General features: G+C 44.4%; 1 protein-coding gene across 1 annotated transcript; it reads left to right on the forward strand.

Moving 5' to 3' along the window:
- Nucleotides 1–5,955: 5,955 nt before the first annotated feature.
- Nucleotides 5,956–19,857, forward strand: rcbtb2 (regulator of chromosome condensation (RCC1) and BTB (POZ) domain containing protein 2). Its single transcript, XM_084440060.1, has 12 exons — nucleotides 5,956–6,096; nucleotides 6,255–6,389; nucleotides 6,851–7,001; nucleotides 7,141–7,307; nucleotides 8,102–8,260; nucleotides 8,469–8,576; nucleotides 10,878–11,020; nucleotides 11,793–11,983; nucleotides 15,906–16,032; nucleotides 16,406–16,545; nucleotides 16,984–17,114; nucleotides 17,694–19,857. Exons 2-12 carry the CDS (start codon nucleotides 6,264–6,266, stop codon nucleotides 17,832–17,834), a joined length of 1,584 nt encoding a protein of 527 aa, XP_084296186.1. The 5' UTR covers nucleotides 5,956–6,096; nucleotides 6,255–6,263; the 3' UTR covers nucleotides 17,835–19,857.
- Nucleotides 19,858–21,793: the final 1,936 nt, after the last annotated feature.

Consider the following 21,793-nt stretch of genomic DNA (forward strand, 5'->3'; position numbering starts at 1 on the left):
GCGCTGGTCGCGCGTTCGTGAGTCCTGCGAGCTCGGGAAAGCACGTCACCATAGGAAGACCCGCCCTACTCTGCCTCTGATTGGATAGGAAGTCATGTAATGACGTCGGTTAACATTTGCTATGCTTTAGCAATGAAGCTTATGATCATGCTAATCATAGATATGAACGTATGTCTATGATGCAAATGATCATGACATGTGGTTACTTTAGGACATTGTTGGAAAAGATCTAGAGGGTAAGTGGGTCAATGTTGAATAACTTAGCTAACATTACCTAATGTTACATTTCTTTATATTAACATCAACTATATTGATAGGCTAGGGAGCTATGCTAACGGTAGCTAATGCTAACGGCTTAGGGTTAACGTTAGTTAGTTAATGCTAACGTTACGTTCGGAGGTCTCAGATGTATTTCAATTTTAACAATGTTGAGCATGATCAATGTGACATTGTTCATACATTGATTACAGTCTGTAATCTTGTCTGGCATTATTTAGCTATAGTGGGCTGATGCTTGCTGCTGCTACTATAGCATTTGCCACATTATACATCAAATTAATCAAGCATAGTGTTATTACCTGAAGGCATTATTACCATTGCAAGTAAGCATGCCATGTATATGCCATGCCTGGAAATCAAATTAATAGTGTAATTATTCCCCATCATAGCTCATTGTACACTGATATAATCATTCTCCTTGCCTTTGCTAATACTCATCTCTTTTATCAAACTTTGTGCTAGGAAAGAAATCTGGCTGTGATTCGTCGCTAGTGCTCATCCAGGCTGTTGTCATCTCCCGCCTGGACTCCTGCAACTCCCTACTTGCTGCCATCCTGCAGCGTTGGCCATCAGACTCCTGGAGAAAGCTGCTGCTGACCTGGTGTTCAACAGCCCCATGCTCTTCCACAAAACTTCCCTACTCTGTTCTCTGCACTGGCTCCCTGCGCTGTCCCATCCAGTTTAGGACTGTGGTTCGAGCCTACAGGGCAAATGAACAGCTCCCTCCGACCTCCAGGCTGTGGTCAAGCTCTGCTGCCTTGAGGTGATTGGTTCCCCAGTTGCTCCAAGCCCCCCTACGGCAGATTGGCGTGGCCATGGCTTTTTTCTGTCCTGGCCTCACAGTGGTGGAATGAACTGTGCACTGATGTCAGAACAGAGCCAATAATACACACTGTTCATAGTGAGCCTAGTTATTATTGATTAACTTGGACTGTTTCCTCTCTCCTTGTCAGTCATTAAAATATGTTCAGTGTTTCACAATACTGATGTATAACATTTCATTATTTTGTCTCAGACCATTTCTGAAACAATCATCAGTGTCAGTATACATTTCCCTCCAATGTTATTGCTTGCCCATTTTTAACCATTTAACTACTAGACTGTACAAACGAATTGCACAACTATAGTATTTTCTAGGTATAGCCTACTTCTCCACTTTCTCTTAATGTTGGTATGAAATGGCAGTCAAACTATGCAATGATGTTCCACACTGTTTCCACCCAAATTCCCAACAAATGTGGCCACCACACTGTTCAGGACATTCACAGGTCTTGCTCTCAGGGATCGGTAAAAGAAAGGGACATGGTTCCTCCATAATGTGCTAAGGCTCTGCTTAGATCAAAGGCTTGGTCATCAGAAAATATCACAAAGACAGTGATCACAAAACAATTAAAAACATGTCACCAGTGTATGCCTTAACCCTAGTCAAATTTCTAGTATGTGTGAACCATATACATGGCAGTAAACAGATCTTGAGTCATACAAACTGGAGGATGCTTGACCCATACAAACTACTTTAACTCAATTTCAATAAACAACTTCAAAATATGGCAGACAGAAGAGCTGAGCAGACTTGGTAGATGACTGGATGATCTTACAGAGAACCAAGGGAAATTGACTGGTATTAATGCTAAGAGTAATGAGGGATGAGGTGCAGCTGGGCAGAGTGGAGACAGGTGGCAGGTGATGCAGGAGATGGGAAGGTGAGTAGGCAACAACCAAGCATGAACAGGAACTGGACCACTGGCTCCCCTTGACTGTCCAACCCATCCATCAGCGCCAGCAGAGTGGACACGATAGAGCCAGAGAGAGAGAGACAAATGCAACGCAAGGTTAGTTTAGTTCCAATCGCCCATGTGCAACATCAATCAAGTACGCAGCCAAGCTAAAGAACCGAGTTACACCAGAGGCGGAGCGAAGCGGTGGCTCCGTGACAGACGGGCCTCACCTGTGTATCTGGTCCTGTCTGCTGGAGCATACTGGGGACAGCCGGTCTATCTTGTTGAAGAAGATGAAGGAGGGTCTCATTAGGTTGACCTGGGGAGAGACCAACAAACAGCCATCACAAGCTCTCAGTCAACACTGAGGATGATGGTCAGGTGTCCTGTCCAATAATTATACCCCCCTCCCCCAACCGCCACAGTTGCCCCATTGGCTAACCTGGTCAAAGAGAAGGCAGAGCTGATTATGTGTTCTGATTCAAGTAGGGAGTTGCAGGAGTCCAGGCGGGAGATGACAACAGCCTGGATGAGCACTAGTGACGAATCACAGCCAGATTTCTTTCCTAGCACAAAGTTTGATAAAAGAGATGAGTATTAGCAAAGGCAAGGAGAATGATTATATCAGTGTACAATGAGCTATGATGGGGAATAATTACACTATTAATTTGATTTCCAGGCATGGCATATACATGGCATGCTTACTTGCAATGGTAATAATGCCTTCAGGTAATAACACTATGCTTGATTAATTTGATGTATAATGTGGCAAATGCTATAGTAGCAGCAGCAAGCATCAGCCCACTATAGCTAAATAATGCCAGACAAGATTACAGACTGTAATCAATGTATGAACAATGTCACATTGATCATGCTCAACATTGTTAAAATTGAAATACATCTGAGACCTCCGAACGTAACGTTAGCATTAACTAACTAACGTTAACCCTAAGCCGTTAGCATTAGCTACCGTTAGCATAGCTCCCTAGCCTATCAATATAGTTGATGTTAATATAAAGAAATGTAACATTAGGTAATGTTAGCTAAGTTATTCAACATTGACCCACTTACCCTCTAGATCTTTTCCAACGATGTCCTAAAGTAACCACATGTCATGATCATTTGCATCATAGACATACGTTCATATCTATGATTAGCATGATCATAAGCTTCATTGCTAAAGCATAGCAAATGTTAACCGACGTCATTACATGACTTCCTATCCAATCAGAGGCAGAGTAGGGCGGGTCTTCCTATGGTGACGTGCTTTCCCGAGCTCGCAGGACTCACGAACGCGCGACCAGCGCGTCCCCGAGGCTCGTGCACAGCACATGTTTAAATGGCTCAATACAGGTATTGGTGGCTTCAAAAACCCCAAAACCCCTAAAACTAAAAGTTTATATTGATAAGATTGGTCTCTGATGCTGAATGATACCCAGAAAAATTTTGTTTTCCTTTTCTAGCCCTATCTATCATCATCCACTAACATGGGAAATAAGGGTTCTTGGGCCGCATGCCGTGACATGACTTGCAATACCGGGCTTGGCCTGAAAGCCCATGGTGGCTTCAATGCGCCAAGCTGATCCTGGGGGCTTGGTTACTACAGAGGTTTCTGTAGAAACTTTTCTACTGTTGCAGCTCCTCTGACTGATTTAATCAGTCCCTTGGTGCCTTACAGGTGGTCAGAGAAATGCCAAGTAGCTTTTGACAGCTGTAAATCTCTGCTGTGTAATGCCCCAGTACTGAGTGCTCCTAGTTTTAGCACCCCCTTTTCTCTTGAGGTGGATGCAAGTTCTACTGGTGCTGGTGCAGTTCTGACTCAGATGGACCCAGATGGTTTTGTCCATCCCGTAGGGTACTTCTCAAAGAAGTTCAGTGGGTGTCAGAGTCGCTACTCCACGATTGAGCAAGAAACATTGGCCTTGCTGCTCGCACTCCAATTTTTTGAAGTCTGTGGGGTGTAGTGTGGAACCTGGTTGTTTACACCGATCACAACCCTTTGTTTTTTTTGCATCAGATGCATAACCACAACCAGCGACTAATGCGCTGGTCTCTGATTATTCAGAGCTATAATTTGACTATTCGTCACAAAAAGGGTGCTGAAAATGTATTTGCTGATGCCCTTTCTCGGGGATAGTCTGTAGGATTTGTTGGACTTTTGTTGGACTATTGTTGGACTATTGTAGTGTTGGACTATTGTAGTGTATGTGAAGGGGAGGTTGATTTATCGTTAGCCGTGGGCTAACTCTTTATGAGGGGGAGTGTTACATATGTGTGTTCTGTTTTGTTAGGCCTACCTGTTTGGTTTTGTTGTGTGGTTGTTTTTGTCTCCCTCTACTGTTCTCCATCTCCAAACTCTCAGAGCGCGCACCTGGTTCAAGTCATCAGTTTCACCTGCTTCCAATTAACTGCTTCAATCAACCTGGTCCCTCCCTTCCTATAAATAGTCCTATTTGTCCTCAGTTCTTTCTTACCTGCCTGAGCTGTGGCAGGGCTCTGGTTGGTAGAGCTTGGTTTGGTTTGGTTGTTTATTGGTTTGATGCGAAGCTTCTCATGTTACTCTTTTGGTTGTAGTTATGTTAGTTGGTTAAACAGCTTTAGTTATTGTTTGTGATTTAACTCTTTGTATGTTTTTGTGCACACAGGGGCAGATGACTAGTTGAGAGACCCTGGGTCTACATCTCCCCACACGTAGGATTACCTGCTGTCTAACACCCCAGTTTAGAGTGCGCACCACCCACTGTACTTTGAGGTGCCCAGCACCTGTAAAGGGGGGGTGGGCTTTTATTTCGGATTATCTTTTTGTTTGGTGCCACTGTTAGTCCTCTCTGTTCCCTGTGTTGCTATTAAATTCATCATTGCCTATTTTGGTTGTCCTGGTTTTGTGTGACTGCACCCTCATCTGTCCAACCCATTGTTTTATGTTGCGCTCTGCTTCCTCGGGCCACCAGGGGGCGTAACAATCAGGAAGACAACTAACACTTCGCCCAGCGACACGAGATCTACATGCATATAAAAGAAAGAAGACCGGTATTTACTTGCATTGAAGCCATCCTTCCAGAAAGTAGCTACAATCTTCCAATCCAGTCTGCTCCATGCACATTTGGTATCATTTTTTTTCTTTTTGTGGGAAGTGTGGGAGGGGCTGCCAAAGTGACGAGTTGTCTCATGTAGCTTTAATTCAAAAAGAAATGTCATCTTTCCACTCCATTGCCATAAAGGAATATGCATCATGGGTGGGGGACAACATGTTTACTGTGCACTTGTACTGACATAAGTATGTTCCAGAGAGGGGTATTACAGCAAGCTCTGTGCGGTGGGGGAGGACAACATCAGCGACATCCTTAAGAAATGTTCGGGTGATGCATGGATGGGGTGATGTGATTGTTCTTTTATGGTGTTATAACAGGATTGATGGGTTAGCCTATCGTTTTAGTCTACACTCCAGACCAGTGGGTGGCGGTAATGCACCTTTAGGTTGTTTGCCAACCGCCGATAAATAACCCCAAGAAGAAGTAGCAATCATTTTACAGATCACTGACTGCATTAGGAGTCAGTTCATTCTCCCTTCATTCTTTCTTTGGCCTGAGTGTGAACCACCAACTGATCACAGAAGCAGTGCTACAATTCCTGCACAACACGGGACTGTATGATAGAATATAAAGTGCTGGTGTACCTAGGTAATCAATACATCTCCTGACCGGTCGAGGGCAGTAATACGCCTCGACGCGCCTCCGACACTGCCGGAAACAACAAGAAGTAGGATGAGGAGGGGGCGTGGTATCACTGCATTAACTCGATACTCGGCGCGTACAGCCCATGTACAGCCATGGTACTAGCTGTCTGCGAGCTAGCTAGGCTACTTAGCTCGCTTGCTGTAGCCATTTTTGGTTAGCTAGCAATAGCTACAGCGTACATGAAGGTTTGTTGCATCACTTTAGTGTAGAGCACAGTTGACAGCTAGTTTTTCCTTAAGGGGATTGCTTAAATATATATAATTCTACTAGTCACTTGATTTTACAAAGGAGAATGTCTGGGGTTTTTGGTCAATCATTAGCTACACAAGGGCATCTTCTTTGACGATAAGCACAGCTACAGGGTGAGTACACTCTAGCACTAACGTCTAACTAGCTAGTCTAACTTTATGTCTAACTTAGCTAACGCTACTAACGTTAGCTAAACTTTAATCTAGCCAATTCGCAATTTGGTACGTTATCTAGCCAATTGTTTTTCGTGTGTTGTCAATTTATTCTACAGCTCGATAGCATGCTGGACGTGGGGAAGTGGCCAGTGTTTGCACTCCTGCCTCCCGAAGAACTGAGTCTTATCCGCCAGGCTTGTGTGTTTGGCAGTGCTGCGAACGAAGCACTCTATGTCACTGTTAATGATGAGGTAGGACTCATAAGACATCATCTTGCTAGTTCATTTATACATGCTGGAAGTGGATGTGAGCTAATTACACTGTCCAAAAGTTCCTACGGCAGCTTGCTAGCGCTGGAAAGTGGGATGCCATTTCATTTGTAAGGGATGTCGCTGCTTGAGTTCTAGACACAGGGCTAAGCAGATAGAATGCGGCTATATTTAGGCGTGTAATGCCAGTAGGCTACAAAGCATTGTGTTTATCCACTGGAAAGCCTTCGTGCATGTCTCTCTGCGGCCTTACCGTACCCAATTATCCATCTATTTGCATCTTAGCTAGATACCCATAGTTGTGCGCAACCCACCATACAGTACTTTATTTTACCAGTATATATATACGCTGATATGTTGTCCCATCTGAAGGCTCCATGTTCCCTAGGGAACATTGACCACAAATGTATGTAAAATTGACTGCCGTTGTCTCCCATTTGCAGTTCTTTGCCCTGGGCACCAACTGCAGTGGCTGTTTGGGGCTTGGGGACCTGCAGAGTACCATAGAACCACGCAGAATTGACATCCTGTGTGGAAAGAAGATTGTGTCGTTAAGCTATGGTACAGGACCACACATAGTCATCGCCACAGCCGGTAAGATCACTACCCCCATGTGCCAGACTACTAGGTCACATACACATGTGTTACAAGTGCCCTAATGTTTATTTGCGCATACTGTAAAACAGGAATCACTGTGTCAGCATGAAGTGCAAATTTGCCCGCTGTCCTCTAGATGGAGAGGTGTACGCCTGGGGTCACAATGGCTACAGCCAGCTGGGCAATGGGACCACCAACCACGGTCTGACCCCAGCCCTGGTCTCCACCAACCTGATCAACAAGAGGGTGACCGAGGTGGCCTGTGGCTCCCACCACACCATCGCTCTGACCACTGAGGGGGAGGTAGGCAGGCCTGCACTCTGCTAGCCCTGAAGTGTCCTTTGTAGTTCATGTTTAGGGTCTGTGTGTTTACTGGTTTGTGACTCCTTTGACCTCTTCTGTCCAGAGGAGTGCTCCAGGAGGATATATGGCTTCATTTAACTTGATGTTCAGTGTCTAGTGTAACCCATACGTTTCTGCTTGGCCAGGGGTGGATTTGAACCTGGGTCTCCCACGTTGCAAACCCCGTTTTAACCAGCGGGTGAACTGTATTTATTTATACTGGAGGAGTGAGTTTAACCAACAACTCGCTACCTACTCAGATTCAAAGAGGCTGGGGAATAGGAAGTAGGGTTTTTTCCCCCAATGAGACTCGTCATATTTATGCAAAAAAATGAGGTACGCACTGACAGCTGCTCCAAGGTATATTTATTACAAGAGGACAAAACAACATTTTTTTGTCCTCTAGTAATAAATATACCTTGGAGCAGCTGTCAGTGTGGACCTCAATTTTTTGCATTCTTTGTAACCATATTGTCCGGCACCAGCGGATGGTCGATGTGCTTAGCAACTCTACAACTTCTACTCTTCATATGTCTTGTGAAATTAAAACGCTACTTTCGTCTGAACTCTGCCTCAGTTGCGCCCCCTCCCGCCTTCATAACAGGCACCCCATACAGCTTCACTGCACCTCTCTCTCTCTCTCTCTCTGGAACCCACACATTTTTAATGCCAAGTATAAAGGGGGTAAAAGATTCAGACTTGACTTGAACTGTCCTGATAGGGCACTCACTCTTCCTCCTGGAATACCCCTTCAGGTGTTTGCGTGGGGCTACAACAACTCTGGCCAGGTGGGCTCTGGCTCCACTGCCAACCAGCCCACGCCACGACGGGTCAGCAGCTGCCTGCAGAGCAAGGTGGTGGTCAACATAGCCTGTGGCCAGCTCTGCTCCATGGCGGTACTGGACAATGGGGAGGTACGCTCACTTGCACACATACAAGTACCAGTGTGTATAGGCATGCAGACAAGGGTTGCAACATTCTGGGAATATTCACAAACTTCCCAAAATTCCCAATGGGAATTCCCAACGCAAATTAGCATGAATGAACTGGAGATTCATGTTGTGTTCTGATGGTAGACCTATGGTTGGAATCATAACATGGCTGTGTGTGTTCTGATGGTAGACCTATGGTTGGGGTTACAACTGCAATGGGCAGCTAGGCCTGGGGAACAATGGAAATCAGCAGACGCCATGTAGGATCGCTGCTCTTCAGGGAGTCAACATTGTGCAGGTGAGTGTGTGTGCGCGTGTGTGTGTGTGTGTTTTAATACACTATATGGACAAAAGTATTGGGACACCTACACATGTAAATGTTCTTAGCCAATAGTCATTTTCCAGGAGCTTGCTCGATCGTCGCGTTAAGAGAGGTCAGGGAAGAATTTTTACAGCTCACTTTTTCGGCCCCTGGGTGAACTGTTTTTTTTTGCTTCCCTCTGGAATATGTAGGGGTGGGACCTATGCCCCCCCCCCCCCCCCCCCGTTGCTCTCTGTAAAGCACATTGGACCTCATTCCTGAACATTGAACCCTAAGAAAGATCCCCGCCGGATTCCTGAACGCGTGCAAATGTGTTCTTAAACCGCCAAAGTGTTCTCAGCTGTGCTCCACTTCTTAAGTTGAATGCACGTTCTCATACACCTGAATTTGCATACATAAATGCCCCGCCAGCTCCTTACTACAGAAAATATAAACTGTAGCCTACATGAAAGGGATGGGATGTGCTGAGAGCAGATGATTAAATTGTACAGTTTAGTTAAATGCATGAGTAGGCTATTTGTGGATCTTGATGTGCCCTATCTATATTATGTAGGCCCATATGATATATTTTAGTTATGGATATTCACGTTTATTTACAGAATGTAGATGTGTCCATTCTGACGACTATAGAATATAAGGTGATGTTGTGCCGAGTCTGAGTATAGCGAGTTTAGTGCCTTTTTATTCATTCACTGTCATTTGCAGTGTTTGTGTAGTGCTTTTATTTATTTTAGGACACCACGATGTCTTGTAGAATCATAACTGTAAATGTGAAACGTAATTGGAAATTATACAAATATTCTCGTATATATATATATTTTTTTTTTCAAACCTAGGATGTCTGTAGAATTGATGCGAACGCAATCACCTCGGACTTCTCATAAATTCAGCCCTTGCGAACATGGGCGCACTCTAATCTGGTCTACCTATGACTGCATTTCCGCATTCTTTAATCCCGTTCTTAGATGAGAACAAACCCCAGATAAGAAACCATTCAGGAATGCCAGAATTGTCCCGGGAACTTCGTAAGTGGAGTTAAGAAGAAATTTCTTCTTAACTTCTTCTTAACTGCGTTCAGGAATGAGGACCATTGTGTTGACTCTGTATGAAATGTGCTATACAAATTAAGTTTGATTTGATTACACCTACAGGAGCTTTTATGACATCCCATTCTAAATTCATTTGCATTGATCTGAAGTTGGTCCATCCTTTGTAGCTATAACAGTTTTCACTCTTCTGGGAAGGCTTTCTAAAAGATTTTGGAAGAGCATTTGTGAGGTCAGACACTGATGTTGGACGAGAGAGCCTTACGTCACCAAGCGCAATGCCAAGCGTCGAATGGAGTGGTGTAAAGCACGCTGCCACTGGACTCTGGAACAGTGGAAATGTGTTCTGTGGAGTGACAAATCACGCTTCTCTATCTGACAGTCTGATGGACGAGTCAGAGTTTGGCGAACGTCAGGAGAATGTTACCTGCCTGACTGCATTGTGCCAACTGTAAAGTTTGGAGGAGGGATAATGGTCTGGGGTTGTTTTTCTGGGGTTGGCCTAGGCCCCTTAGTTCCAGTGAAGGGAAATGTTAATGCTTCAGCTTAGCAAGACATTTTGGACAATTCTACGCTTCCAACATTGTGGGAACAGTTTGTGGAAGGCCCTTTTCTGTTCCAGCATGACTGCCCCAGTGCAAAAAGCAAGGTCAATAAAGGTATGGTTGGGTGAGGTTGGTGTGGAAGAACTTGACTGACCCACACAGAGCCCTGACCTCAACCCTATCTAACACCTTTGGGATGAACAGAGATTGCAAGCTAGGCTCTCTCATCCGACATCAGAGTCTGACCTCACAAATGCTCTTCTGGATGAATGGGCAAAAATGTCTACAGACACTCCAAAATCTTGTAGAAAGCCTTCCCAGAAGAGTGGAAGCTGTTTAAGCTGCAAAGGGGGGACCAACTCCATATGAATGCCTAAGAATTTATAATGAGATAAAAGCTTCTGCAGTGTACATCGTCGTTGAAAAGAGGCCTGTCCTTTACCAGAAGAAATGGAGAAGGTTTAGATGTTGAACATGACGTTTCCTCCAGACTGAATAGCTGTCTGTATTGTTTTATGTAGTTTTGACTGTATTATTTGTAACTATTGTGTTGGCCTACTGCTACTACCCTGGCCAGGTCTCCCTTGCAAAAGAGATTTTCATCTCAATGAGACTTCCTGGATAAATAAAGGTTGAATAATAATGTTGAATTGAATTAAATGTTCTGTCCTTTCCGGCGTCGCCAGGTGGCCTGTGGATATGCACATACGCTGGCCCTTACAGACGAGGGGGTTGTTTATGCCTGGGGGGCCAACTCCTACGGGCAGCTGGGAACAGGCAACAAGTGTAACCAGGCGCTTCCCACACTCATCAACATGGACAAGGAGAGGTGAGTTCCTCCCAGGCAGGACAGCCCCCCAGGCTTAAATTAGTGGCATATAAGTTTCATCTGTCTGTCCACTCAGGAGGTCACTGGAGTCAACATCACAGGACCCTGAGACAGTGGGCCATCCAGGGTTACATGCCTCACAGGCAACTGTGGAAATGCTGGGACACAGATGCCTTTAAGGCTATGAGCCTGGTCAATGTGGAATGTGTCCACTCTGTAAGATTAATCTGTTACGGTTTGTAGGGGCTGGACCCAAGGATGCAGTAGGGAGGCCATGGTGAGCATTTTTTACCCGCCAGTTAATAAGCCCATGACAACAATTTTCGGACGTTCCTAAAAATCTGTTCAAATTTAACCGATCAAAAAAAACATGATGCGCGCAGACGGAGCGGACGTTTGTGAAATGAACATTTCACAAAAGTCCGCTCCGTCTGCGCGCATCATGTTTTTTTTGATCGGTTAAATTTGAACAGATTTTTAAGAACGTCCGAAAATTGTTTGCGCTAAACATAAACAGACGCGAGCATTTGTAGGCCTACTTAACAGCCGCTTCTTCTGCTTGAAGTTTAAAATAGTTTGCAAAGTTCAGGAAGGACAGTGAAAGAAGGCCGGGGGCTGATCGCTCTAGACGGGGGCTGATCGCTCTAGACTTATTATATGTGATGAGTGAAATCTGACACCTCTCTGTAGCGAGCCTGTGACACCCTGCCTCTCTGACACCTCTTCTCCTCCCTCTCCGATGCCATCTCCCTCACTCCGGTGTCTCCGACAGGATGGTGGAGGTAGCAGCCTGTCACACCAGCCACACGTCTGCAGCCAAGACCCAGAGCGGCCAGGTCCTGATGTGGGGCCAGTGTCGGGGGCAGGCCGTCGCATGTCCCCATCTCACACACTTCGGCGGCACCGACGACGTGTTTGCTTGCTTCGCTACGCCGGCCGTCACCTGGCACCTCCTCACTGTGGGTAAGATGGTGGATTATAGATTTAAAAAACATACTTAGGACTAGGGCTGGGTATCGAGTCGAATTTCAAGAATTGATTCGATTCCGATTCATAAGGTTCAGAATCGATTATCACGATTCGATTCAATATCGATTCGATTAGTGTTAATAAAACCTGTTTTTTATTTAGCTGTTACCTTAATTACATGACTGCCAAGTTATGCAACACATCAATACTAGGGCTGGGTATCGATACTGATTTCCAAATATGAATGAATCATTGAATGAATGAATGAACTATTCATTCCTTCATTTATTAATTCATTCATTAAATAAAAGATCGATTTTGGGATTCATGAATCGATTCTGAATCATTTGATTCAGAATCGATGAATCGATTTTTTAAACCCAGCCCTACTTAGGACACATCCAGACAGGCCTTTCTGAGATTTGTTATTCCTCCCCTCTCAAGCTAAATGGGGAATGTGAGGTAGTATAGGACTGTGATTTCTCACCTTTGTTATTCTAAACGAGATGAAACTCAAGGGCAACACTGTGCATTTGTTCAAACATGCACAACAAAACTATTTGGATACATTATTGTCCTGTTTGTTCACTATGAGCCAATGTACCTGTACTTGTTTTGGTGGTTAGGCCAATCAACATGCTCGAGAGCTGTCTAGTTCCGTCATGCAAGTAGACTCAGGTCTGTTTGTATTTATTATCCTATCGTGTTTTTTGTGTGCACTCCAGGGAACTCTTCGTGTGTAATGCGTGAGAGTCTGTCGTATGTCGAATTATTTTACACAGTGGTATCAATTCCAAAGCGTTTCTCGAGTTATCTTTCTTTCATCGGAGTCGCAGTTTCTAATTTCTCCAGAAATGTGCAAATGCATCATGAGTCAGAGAGTCGGTGGGAGTACCCTCATTCTCGGATAACACGATTCACGTCAAGTCAAGTAACACTTTGTCTTTACAGAGATTTTGCTTGGGCTACCTACCTGCGCTGCCAGCCAAACATTTAATATCAAAACATACAGAGACATACAATAAATAAAAAGTGTATAATACAGCAGCATGAGTACAATCATATGAACAGTGTAGTTATTTCACTTCGTTCAGAAGTTTTATGGACAGGGGAACGAAGGATTTTTGGAATCTGTTCAAATTACGATGGCCCATAGGAACTCTGTGCCTCCTTCCCAGGGAAGCAGCTGGAACTCATCGTAAAGGTCATGGGTCGGGTCGGTAACAATGCTATTTGCTAGTTTGACAACAGCCTGGTCAAAAATGACCTGCAAGGTGGGCTGTCCTTCCGCTGCCATGATCTTAAAGGCAACCTCCCGCAGTCTGAGTAGTTTAGACTTAAAGGAGTAGTAAAGGGAAAAATCATGTTTAGCCCTGTTTTAAGGTTACTTATGATCATATACAATGGTTCAGATCAAAACGTTGACAAAGCTAGCATTTTCGAGAAAGTTGATAATTGCTCTACCACCATTTTGGTCATACAATGGATGTGGATGGGCATCTTGGGCATCTTGAAAAATCATTCAAAAACATGTTAAACTCTAAGGCTAAATTGGCCAGGATACCATTTGACTAGGGTCAAGGCATGCACTGTTTTAGACTACATAGGACAGGGTGCAGGACAGGACAGTGCAAAGACATGACAGTGCAAAACAATACAAACCAGGCCAGGTGCAGCCTGGCTTATGGGTGTGGCTGGCTTGTTTCTGTTCAGGACTGGTAGGACGGAAGATAGTCTTGCCACTGAAATGGCTGTGAATTGAAATGAATGACATAATGTCTGATAAATTAAGATAGGTCTTGTCGCCTAGACACATCAGTTCCAATGCTTCCAATGCTAATCCAGCACAATAGCCAGTTAGCTCATGAGCTCACAACAACTAGCAGCAGCTTCCATAACATTAATGGTAGCGGTCAGTGGCTAAAGCAGCTACATTGATGTAACGTTAGCTATCTTGCTGCAATTGGTTCAACTTCTGTTTCTGGACAAAGGTAGGGGTTAAACCCAGGGACCAGTCTCACAGTTAGACTCTGAGAGGAACAGTCTATCTAAGCCTGTTGCTGCCCTCCTGTGGCCGAAAACAGTAAATGCAGTCTATACAAAAGCAGGTAATACACGTTTGTAACCAACTAACAAGAACGTGGACTAAATCATACTTGGACAACAGAACGTAATGAACATAAACATCAAACTCAGTACAGTTACTCTTAGATATCAATAGCCTATAATAAGAGATTGCATGATAATAGTATGAAGAAGCTATCAAAATCCCTACCGAAGCCATAGCTAGCAACATATGGCTAACGCTAATATAGCTAGCAACATAGGGCTAACACTAATCTACCAGGCATTTCTAAGCAATGATAAAACATTGTGGTAGAATCTCACCATTAAGGGATTGAACCAGTACACTTTCATCACCTTGTTCAAATATAATTCCCTTACACTGTTATCCATCTCTATACTAAAAAGGACTTACAACTAAAGAGCTACAACACAGTAGCTGGCGGCTAGGCTAATTTTACATTAGCTAGCTAGTTAGCTAACCTAAATGTGTCAGCTAGCTAAGATAGAAGTAGTTTTAACTAAGTTGAAGTAGCGTTAACATTTGAGTAGCAAATGTTTCCTCAATACACCGGACATATTAAAAAACATGTTTTATGTGATGTTTGTATGCAGCTTTACATTTTGAACCTGAATGTACCTGACCTGTCTGGGGTGTCATGTTGAGCTGGTCATCAGTGACTAGGTTGTTCAAGACTACCATCCAGTGACGGTTGCAAGCGGAATTTTTATGGTATCCCAGCAGAGTTCCACCATGGGAAAAGGGACAGGGGAGGACGTGCCATGCAAGCGGAATTCCAACGGCATCCCAACAGAGGTCCACATGAGTTTTACCATCAGAAAAGCGACAGGGCAGGGCGTCAGCGCGTGCGAATGCGAGTGGAATTCCGCTTGGAGACCGCTACCGACTCGCCAGCAGAAATTCTCCAGCTGTTTAACAACGGTGCCCCTCTAGACACCCCCCAGAAGAAACACTTCAGCAGATTGTCGTTCTGATTCCGATGGAGGACCGATATCTGTGTGCTATCTGAGAAAAGGTTGGAGTGAAAGGATGAACTTGTGGAGGTTTGGGGTATAATCCCATAAAATCATCCCTATTGGGTCTTGAACCCCGATCTCCCGGGTGGGAGTCCAATACTTTCACTGCTACACAGTGCAGTGGAGATCAACGAGTTGATTCTGGTTTCCTTCTTTATTTTAGTGTGCTGGGCCTACTTCCTCTTGTGGTACCAACAAAGAGATGCAGGTCAACATTGACCGGAGGGAGGGAGGAACTGACAACCGGACAAACGCTATCCTAGGTGCTGGCTTACAGCCACGCACAAAAACGTACAAATACCAAAAAACAAAACGGCGCAACATAATTCAGTGCAATGTACAAATTACGATGTACTGTAAAAAAAAAAAAAAAGAATACAAGGGGCTAAAGGGGGAGGCACAATTCCGGTGTATGTGCTATATACAGAATGGGGAGTGGCGAGTGTGTGTGCAGAGTGTGTGCCGTTAAGGATAGTCAATGCAGCTGGCAAGGTGCTGTAATAGGACGACAGCAGAAACAACTGTACGCCCTGTACGAATCAGCTGGACAGCAAGGCTCCGTCTATAGTTGAGGACGCGGGCCACCCTCTCCACACACAGTTTGAGATGCTCTCCTCTGGTCGGCACTTTGGAATGTTTTGATTTAGAATGTCCGCGGAAAAGACGAACATGCATAAGAGGCCCTGTGTTGGTTGGACAAAAAAGTTGTCTTATTGTTTTGTTGTTGACTGTGCTTTCTGTGCCTCAGATGGGGATGAGTACTTGACAGTTGTTATTGTTGTTGACGACGACGACCATCCTCTCTGTACCTCAGATGGTGATGACTACCTGACGGTTGCTCAGTCCTTGAAGAAGGAGTTTGACAGTCCAGATATCTCTGACTTGAAATTCCTGGTTGACGGAAAGTGCATTCATGTTCACAAAGCCCTCCTGAAGATTAGGTAGGTGATTCCTTTTCACTGATTGTGTTGTAACAAGTTCCAGTGTAATGGGATATTTCAATGGGCATTGGGGCTTTGATACAATATCTTGAGTAACACTGTCTTTCAGGTATATTGTGTGCCAACCCGTCTTTCCTGTGGGCCCCATGAGGAAGCCAGGGCCCAGCATCATTTCCCCTTTAGCTTTTAATAACTTCACAGTCAGACACTCTACATCCGCATTCTACAGTAGTCTGTCTCTAGTCACCTTCTGTTCTACGACTGGCCTCAGTCTCAGAGCGTCTGCTCTGGGAACGTTTTAGGGGCCCGTCAGTGATGAGATCAGGGCTGGGGAACTTCCTTGTGACCGCGCTCTCTCTCTCTCTCTTCTTAGGTGTGAACACTTCCGCGCCCTGCTGAACGAGACGGACGAGGAGTCCATCGAGGTCCACCAGTTCTCCTACCTGGTCTACCGAGCCTTCCTGGAGTACCTCTACACAGACAACATCAACCTGCCGCCAGAGGACGCCATAGGTCAGCCGACCATCATCATCATCATCATTATTCACCACCTCACCTGATCTGCACAGACCTGTGTTGTTGATCCCGGGTGCAGCTGACCTGTGATATTGACCCTGTGTTTATTGATGGTGTGATATTGACTCTGTGTTTATTTTTGAAAGTTCTTTATTTCATTTGGATAAGCCCCTTGAGATGTCACATCTCGTTTTCGAGGGGGTCCAACATGCATTTCATGACAAAAGTGTCAAAATACAAAACAAGTGACAATACAACACAAAAACAAAAAGACAGGACAGCAACAACAACACACAATAACATACAATCGAAATACAGCTAGTTTATTGATGATGTGATATTGACCCTGTGTTTAGTGATGGTGTGATATTGACCCTGTGCTTATTGATGGTGTGATATTGACCCTGTGTGTATTGATGGTGTGTTATTGATCAGGGCTGCTGGACCTGGCCACGTACTACCGTGAGACCCGTCTGAAGAGGCTTTGTCAGGAGACCATCAAGAGAGGCATCACAGAGGAGAACGCCATCACGCTGCTCTCTGCTGCTGTCAAGTACGAGGCACGGGTAGGTTGACGCGCACACACACTCACTCACTCAGGCGCACACACACACAAACACTCACTTACTCACACACACACTCACACACACACATATACGCACACACACTCACTCACGCGCACATATATGCACGCACACACACACACACACTCACTCATGCGCACACACAAACACTCACACACTCACTCACTTACTGTACTCACACTCACACACAGACACACACTCGTTCACACACACACACACTCTCACACACGCACACACACACTCTCACACGCACACACACACACACACACTCACGCACACACACACACACAAACACTCGCACACAGACCTGCTCACTCACTCACTTACTCACTCACACACATAGACACACACTCTCTCACACACACGTACACACACACTCACTCATGCACGCACGCTCACACACACTCGCTCACACACACACTTACTCACTTACACACACAGACACACACTCGCTCACACACGCACACACACACTAGTTGTTTGTTAGGAGTTCCTCCTACCAGTCAATGCGCTCTCTGTTGTACTCCCCAGCACTGACCAGCCAGCCCTGTTCATTTTTAGGACCTGGAGGAGTTCTGCTTCAAGTTCTGTGTCAACCACCTGACCGCCGTCACTCAGACGCAGGCCTTCGCCGACATGGACCACGATCTGCTCAAGAACTTCATCAGCAAAGCCAGCCGCTACGGAGCCTTCAAAAACTGAGAGGGCCAGAGGGAGGGAAGACGAGGCCTACGACCACCACCGTGTCAAAACAAGCTGCCCAGCAGCCCGGCACCGGGGGGATGGACTGGACTAATGGAGGCTCGGTATCGGAGGCTCTGGAGCTGATACCATGCACCGTCCCTACCTGGCTACCTACCTACCTACCTTCCTACCTACCTGTAACTACCTACAACACACAGGTCACTGAGGGCCTGGTAGGTTTACACTACGAGCACAGCAGCCGAGAGACCAGCCAGGTACAATGCTCCTCACCAGAGGAGGCGTGGTGGCTGTGTGTCCCAGCATGGGGACTGTATGTACAGAGTCACACATGTACAGGGGGGGGGGCTGCAGGGATGTGCAACAGCAACAGACAATGGGAGAGACCATTTGACTATAATTCAAGTCCAGTGAATTTGAATGGTAGATTCCATCCTAGAAGAAGAAATCCCCTGTCAGTGAGGTGGACAAGGGCAATCAGGAGCATGAGAAGAGTTTCACAGCCGTGCATGAGTTGACCCATCACACTGTCCATTCAATTCTTCCCTCACGAACGTCAGTTCTACAGCATTGATAGATACACGTTGTAATAAAAATAGATGAAGCATTTTAATTGTTACAGGGAACATTTGAACAATTTTCTTATGTTTGAAACTTTTTTTTTTTAATGAAAGTAATTTTAGTTTTACTTGACCAATGTTTATATCCTTTTTTTTGTTATCCTCAAAGGTCAAAAGGTTATTTGGCCATCGTGTTTAATAGCATGTACAGTATATTTGCTGTTGTCATCCAGCGTCTGCGTGTGTATTAACCAACATTCCCGGTGATTGGTAGGAGTCTCATGCCCCAGATAGAAGGCTGATAACAGACAGAGCAGGCTGCCCTTGTTTACTCGGCAGGGTGATAAGGTCCCCCCAGCGACATGTTAACACCTGCATTGATCAGTAACTGTACGTGCAGCTGGAAACGTATCTGCTGCTTCTGTAGAAAAGATATGTCCTATTAGCTTCCCATCAGTGTCTGATAACATTGCTGTCATGGCTGATAACCAATATTTACCGATGTCGATATGTTCTGTATAAAAACAAGTTTCTATGACAAATGTTATACATACTGAAAAACACATGGAAACACTGTCTCAATCTCCAAAACATTCAGAAAAGCCAATAAATCATAGATTTACCACATTGTTTCCTCTCAAAAACAACACACACAACAGCAGCTAGACAGAAATAATTATCTGCTGTTCACATCGGCCCCGTTTTGCAGATCGGACCGATACCGATGTATTAAAAAATGACTAACATCGTCCGATACCGATATGATTGCCGATATATCGTGCATCCCTGCACCACATGGTAGAAGGACTGCTTCCCAGCCCTGTTACAAACGCAGCATGTTTACAGACGTCGGCATTCACTGTTTTTTTTTTGTTGAACTGTATTAATCAAGTCTTCTGCTATTCTTTGCTAGCGTTGGGGTTAAGTGCCTTGCACAAGGGCACAACGGCAGCCATCCCAGCACCAGTTAAAGTCCCCCCCTTGTCAAGTGGCCGGGCCGGTCTAGAACCAGAGTTCAACACCATTTACAGAGAACATTTCCTCAGAGAATCACACTCATGGCACTTTGATTTCATTGGTTTCATGGCACTTTCATTTGGGTCTTGCTTGGAAGCCCGCTGTCATATCGGTTAGGTCTGCCATGGTGGGAGAGCACGCCTGCAACCAAGAGCTTCTAAGAGAACTGGATTGAAACACTTGTTATTCATAGAAGAGGATGAAACTGAATGCTTTGACTTTGACAAGCCAATTATTATGTTTTAAATGTTTTAATAAATATTGAAAAATATTTATATCTCCCACCATGTACTTGTTTTTTTATTTTACTGCTAATAGTATTGACTGTGACTAATATGACTAATATTCTGTTATAATTTATATGACTATAAACCAACAGCAGAATGAGTGTGGTGACAGATAGCTGTGGTTACAATACCAACCACAGGGGGGCAGTTTGGCAGCCAGACAGGTTCAGAAGGTAATGTAGCCTATAATATCATGTATTCTCCCAATGGAAATTAATTAGATCAAAATATAATATATTGTCAAAGTGTAATTGGTCCTTGTATACATGTGGTACATGTTTCCTTCATGCAGCAGTTGCAGGGTTATTTTGGAAATGACTTGCGAAAACCAGTTATCAAAAATGAGCCCACATGTTAAGATGTTATTTCTGTGTAACGAATTCCAAGGTCTATCTAAGGAAACCTCTGGAAAATGTGATTAAGTGACCGGTCACCGGGAGGTCCTCTTGGCCATTTTGTCAATAAAGATGAGACAAGGTGGTGTCAGCAGTAGGTCAGTCCTTAGTCCACCAGACAGTCCAGCAACATTTCACTGTGACTGCACACTACACTACATGTCAACAAATAAAGGAATCTTGAACTGTAGTCTAAGGGTGTTCCTCATAGTGTCACATCAGTTTGGTTATCATTTATAACCCTTCTGTTCGGATACAGTCTCTGAGGCCATACTAACTAGTGAAGGGCATACCGGCTCTTTTTAGTGAGCCAGATCATTTGGCTCAGCTCAGCAATAAGAGCTCTTTCAGCTCCGAAACGGCTCTTTATTTTACCACTTATGCCTTTCATATTAAGTCAAATTTAGCACTGTTTTGACCTATATCACTTAAATTATTCGATATAATTGTACTAAACCTTAACATTTCCAGAATACCATCATTTTACATTATGTTTGGTATAAAAAGTTGTGAAAACATCAAACACTATTACACGTTTATTAAATGTTTTATTTATACAAATCACTCAATCAAACGGAACACACTCAATCAAACATAACACACAGCTCAATGAGGGAACATACTGCCTCCTCCTTTACAGCAGCAGCTTTTTTAAGAGACACATTTCCACTTTAACAGAAAAAAGCAGGTAGAGATGTCTTAAAACCTGGACATATAAAACCAAAACAACCTGCATCAAGAGATAACACTAAAAGATGTGTGGAAAAAAATATTTGTGTCTGATATATCCATAACAGTCAAATAACATAAATGATAAATAGCCTAAATAAAAAAAAATAAAAAAATTACAAACTGCAAAACAGCAGCATCCAACAGTTTTAGTTGTATCTAGTCTTGTATTAATTTACAAAAAAAGAAATGGTCTCGCAGTCGGGAGCCTGTCTCCCTGTGTCTCCTGCACCCAGACAGCTGCTTTCAGACCCTCCTCACAACTATTATGACTGTTTGTTGCGGTACAATATGATGCAAACTAGATCTCAGATGTGAATACAATTTCTTGAATGACCGCATATCAAATATGCTATCAAAGTCCTGTGTTGAGTGTGGGCTTTCATTTTGTTAAAATTAAAACAGAATGGACTGAACTTATTTAGCACTTTTATCCAAAGTGCTTTACAGTGGCCTCTCATTCACATACACATTCACACACCAATGGCGGCAGCTGCCATGCAGCCTGCTAGGAGCAATTTGGGGTTCAGTGTCTCGCCCAAGGACACTTCGACATGTGGACAGGAGAAGTCAAACCGCCGACCCTACGATCATTGGACAACCGGCTCTACGTCCTGAGCCACAGCTGCCCACAGCAAACCATTTCTGAGAGCATGCATGGCCCCATGCACAAAGCTATTGTACCGTAGTGTATTATTCCACAGATGTCAATGTAAATTCACCACAAATAGAGAAAGAGCTGCCAGGTTATAAAACCGTTGTACCCTGATGATAAAAATGAGGAAGTCCCCTTGGCAGGCATTATGCTTCAGCACATAGTATCTCCCATTATGGGATGTATTTTTACTAAGGCCTACACAAATCATCATTACAGTCGCTTAGGGCTGGGGTCTAGTGGACACCTGCTTCCTACAGCATTAGGCCATTACACATGACACTAGGATTTGAAAAAAAGTGTTTTACTTCCTCTA

The sequence above is a fragment of the Borostomias antarcticus genome (genome assembly GCF_949987555.1).
Source record: "Borostomias antarcticus genome assembly, chromosome: 1".
NCBI lineage: Eukaryota > Metazoa > Chordata > Actinopteri > Stomiiformes > Stomiidae > Borostomias > Borostomias antarcticus.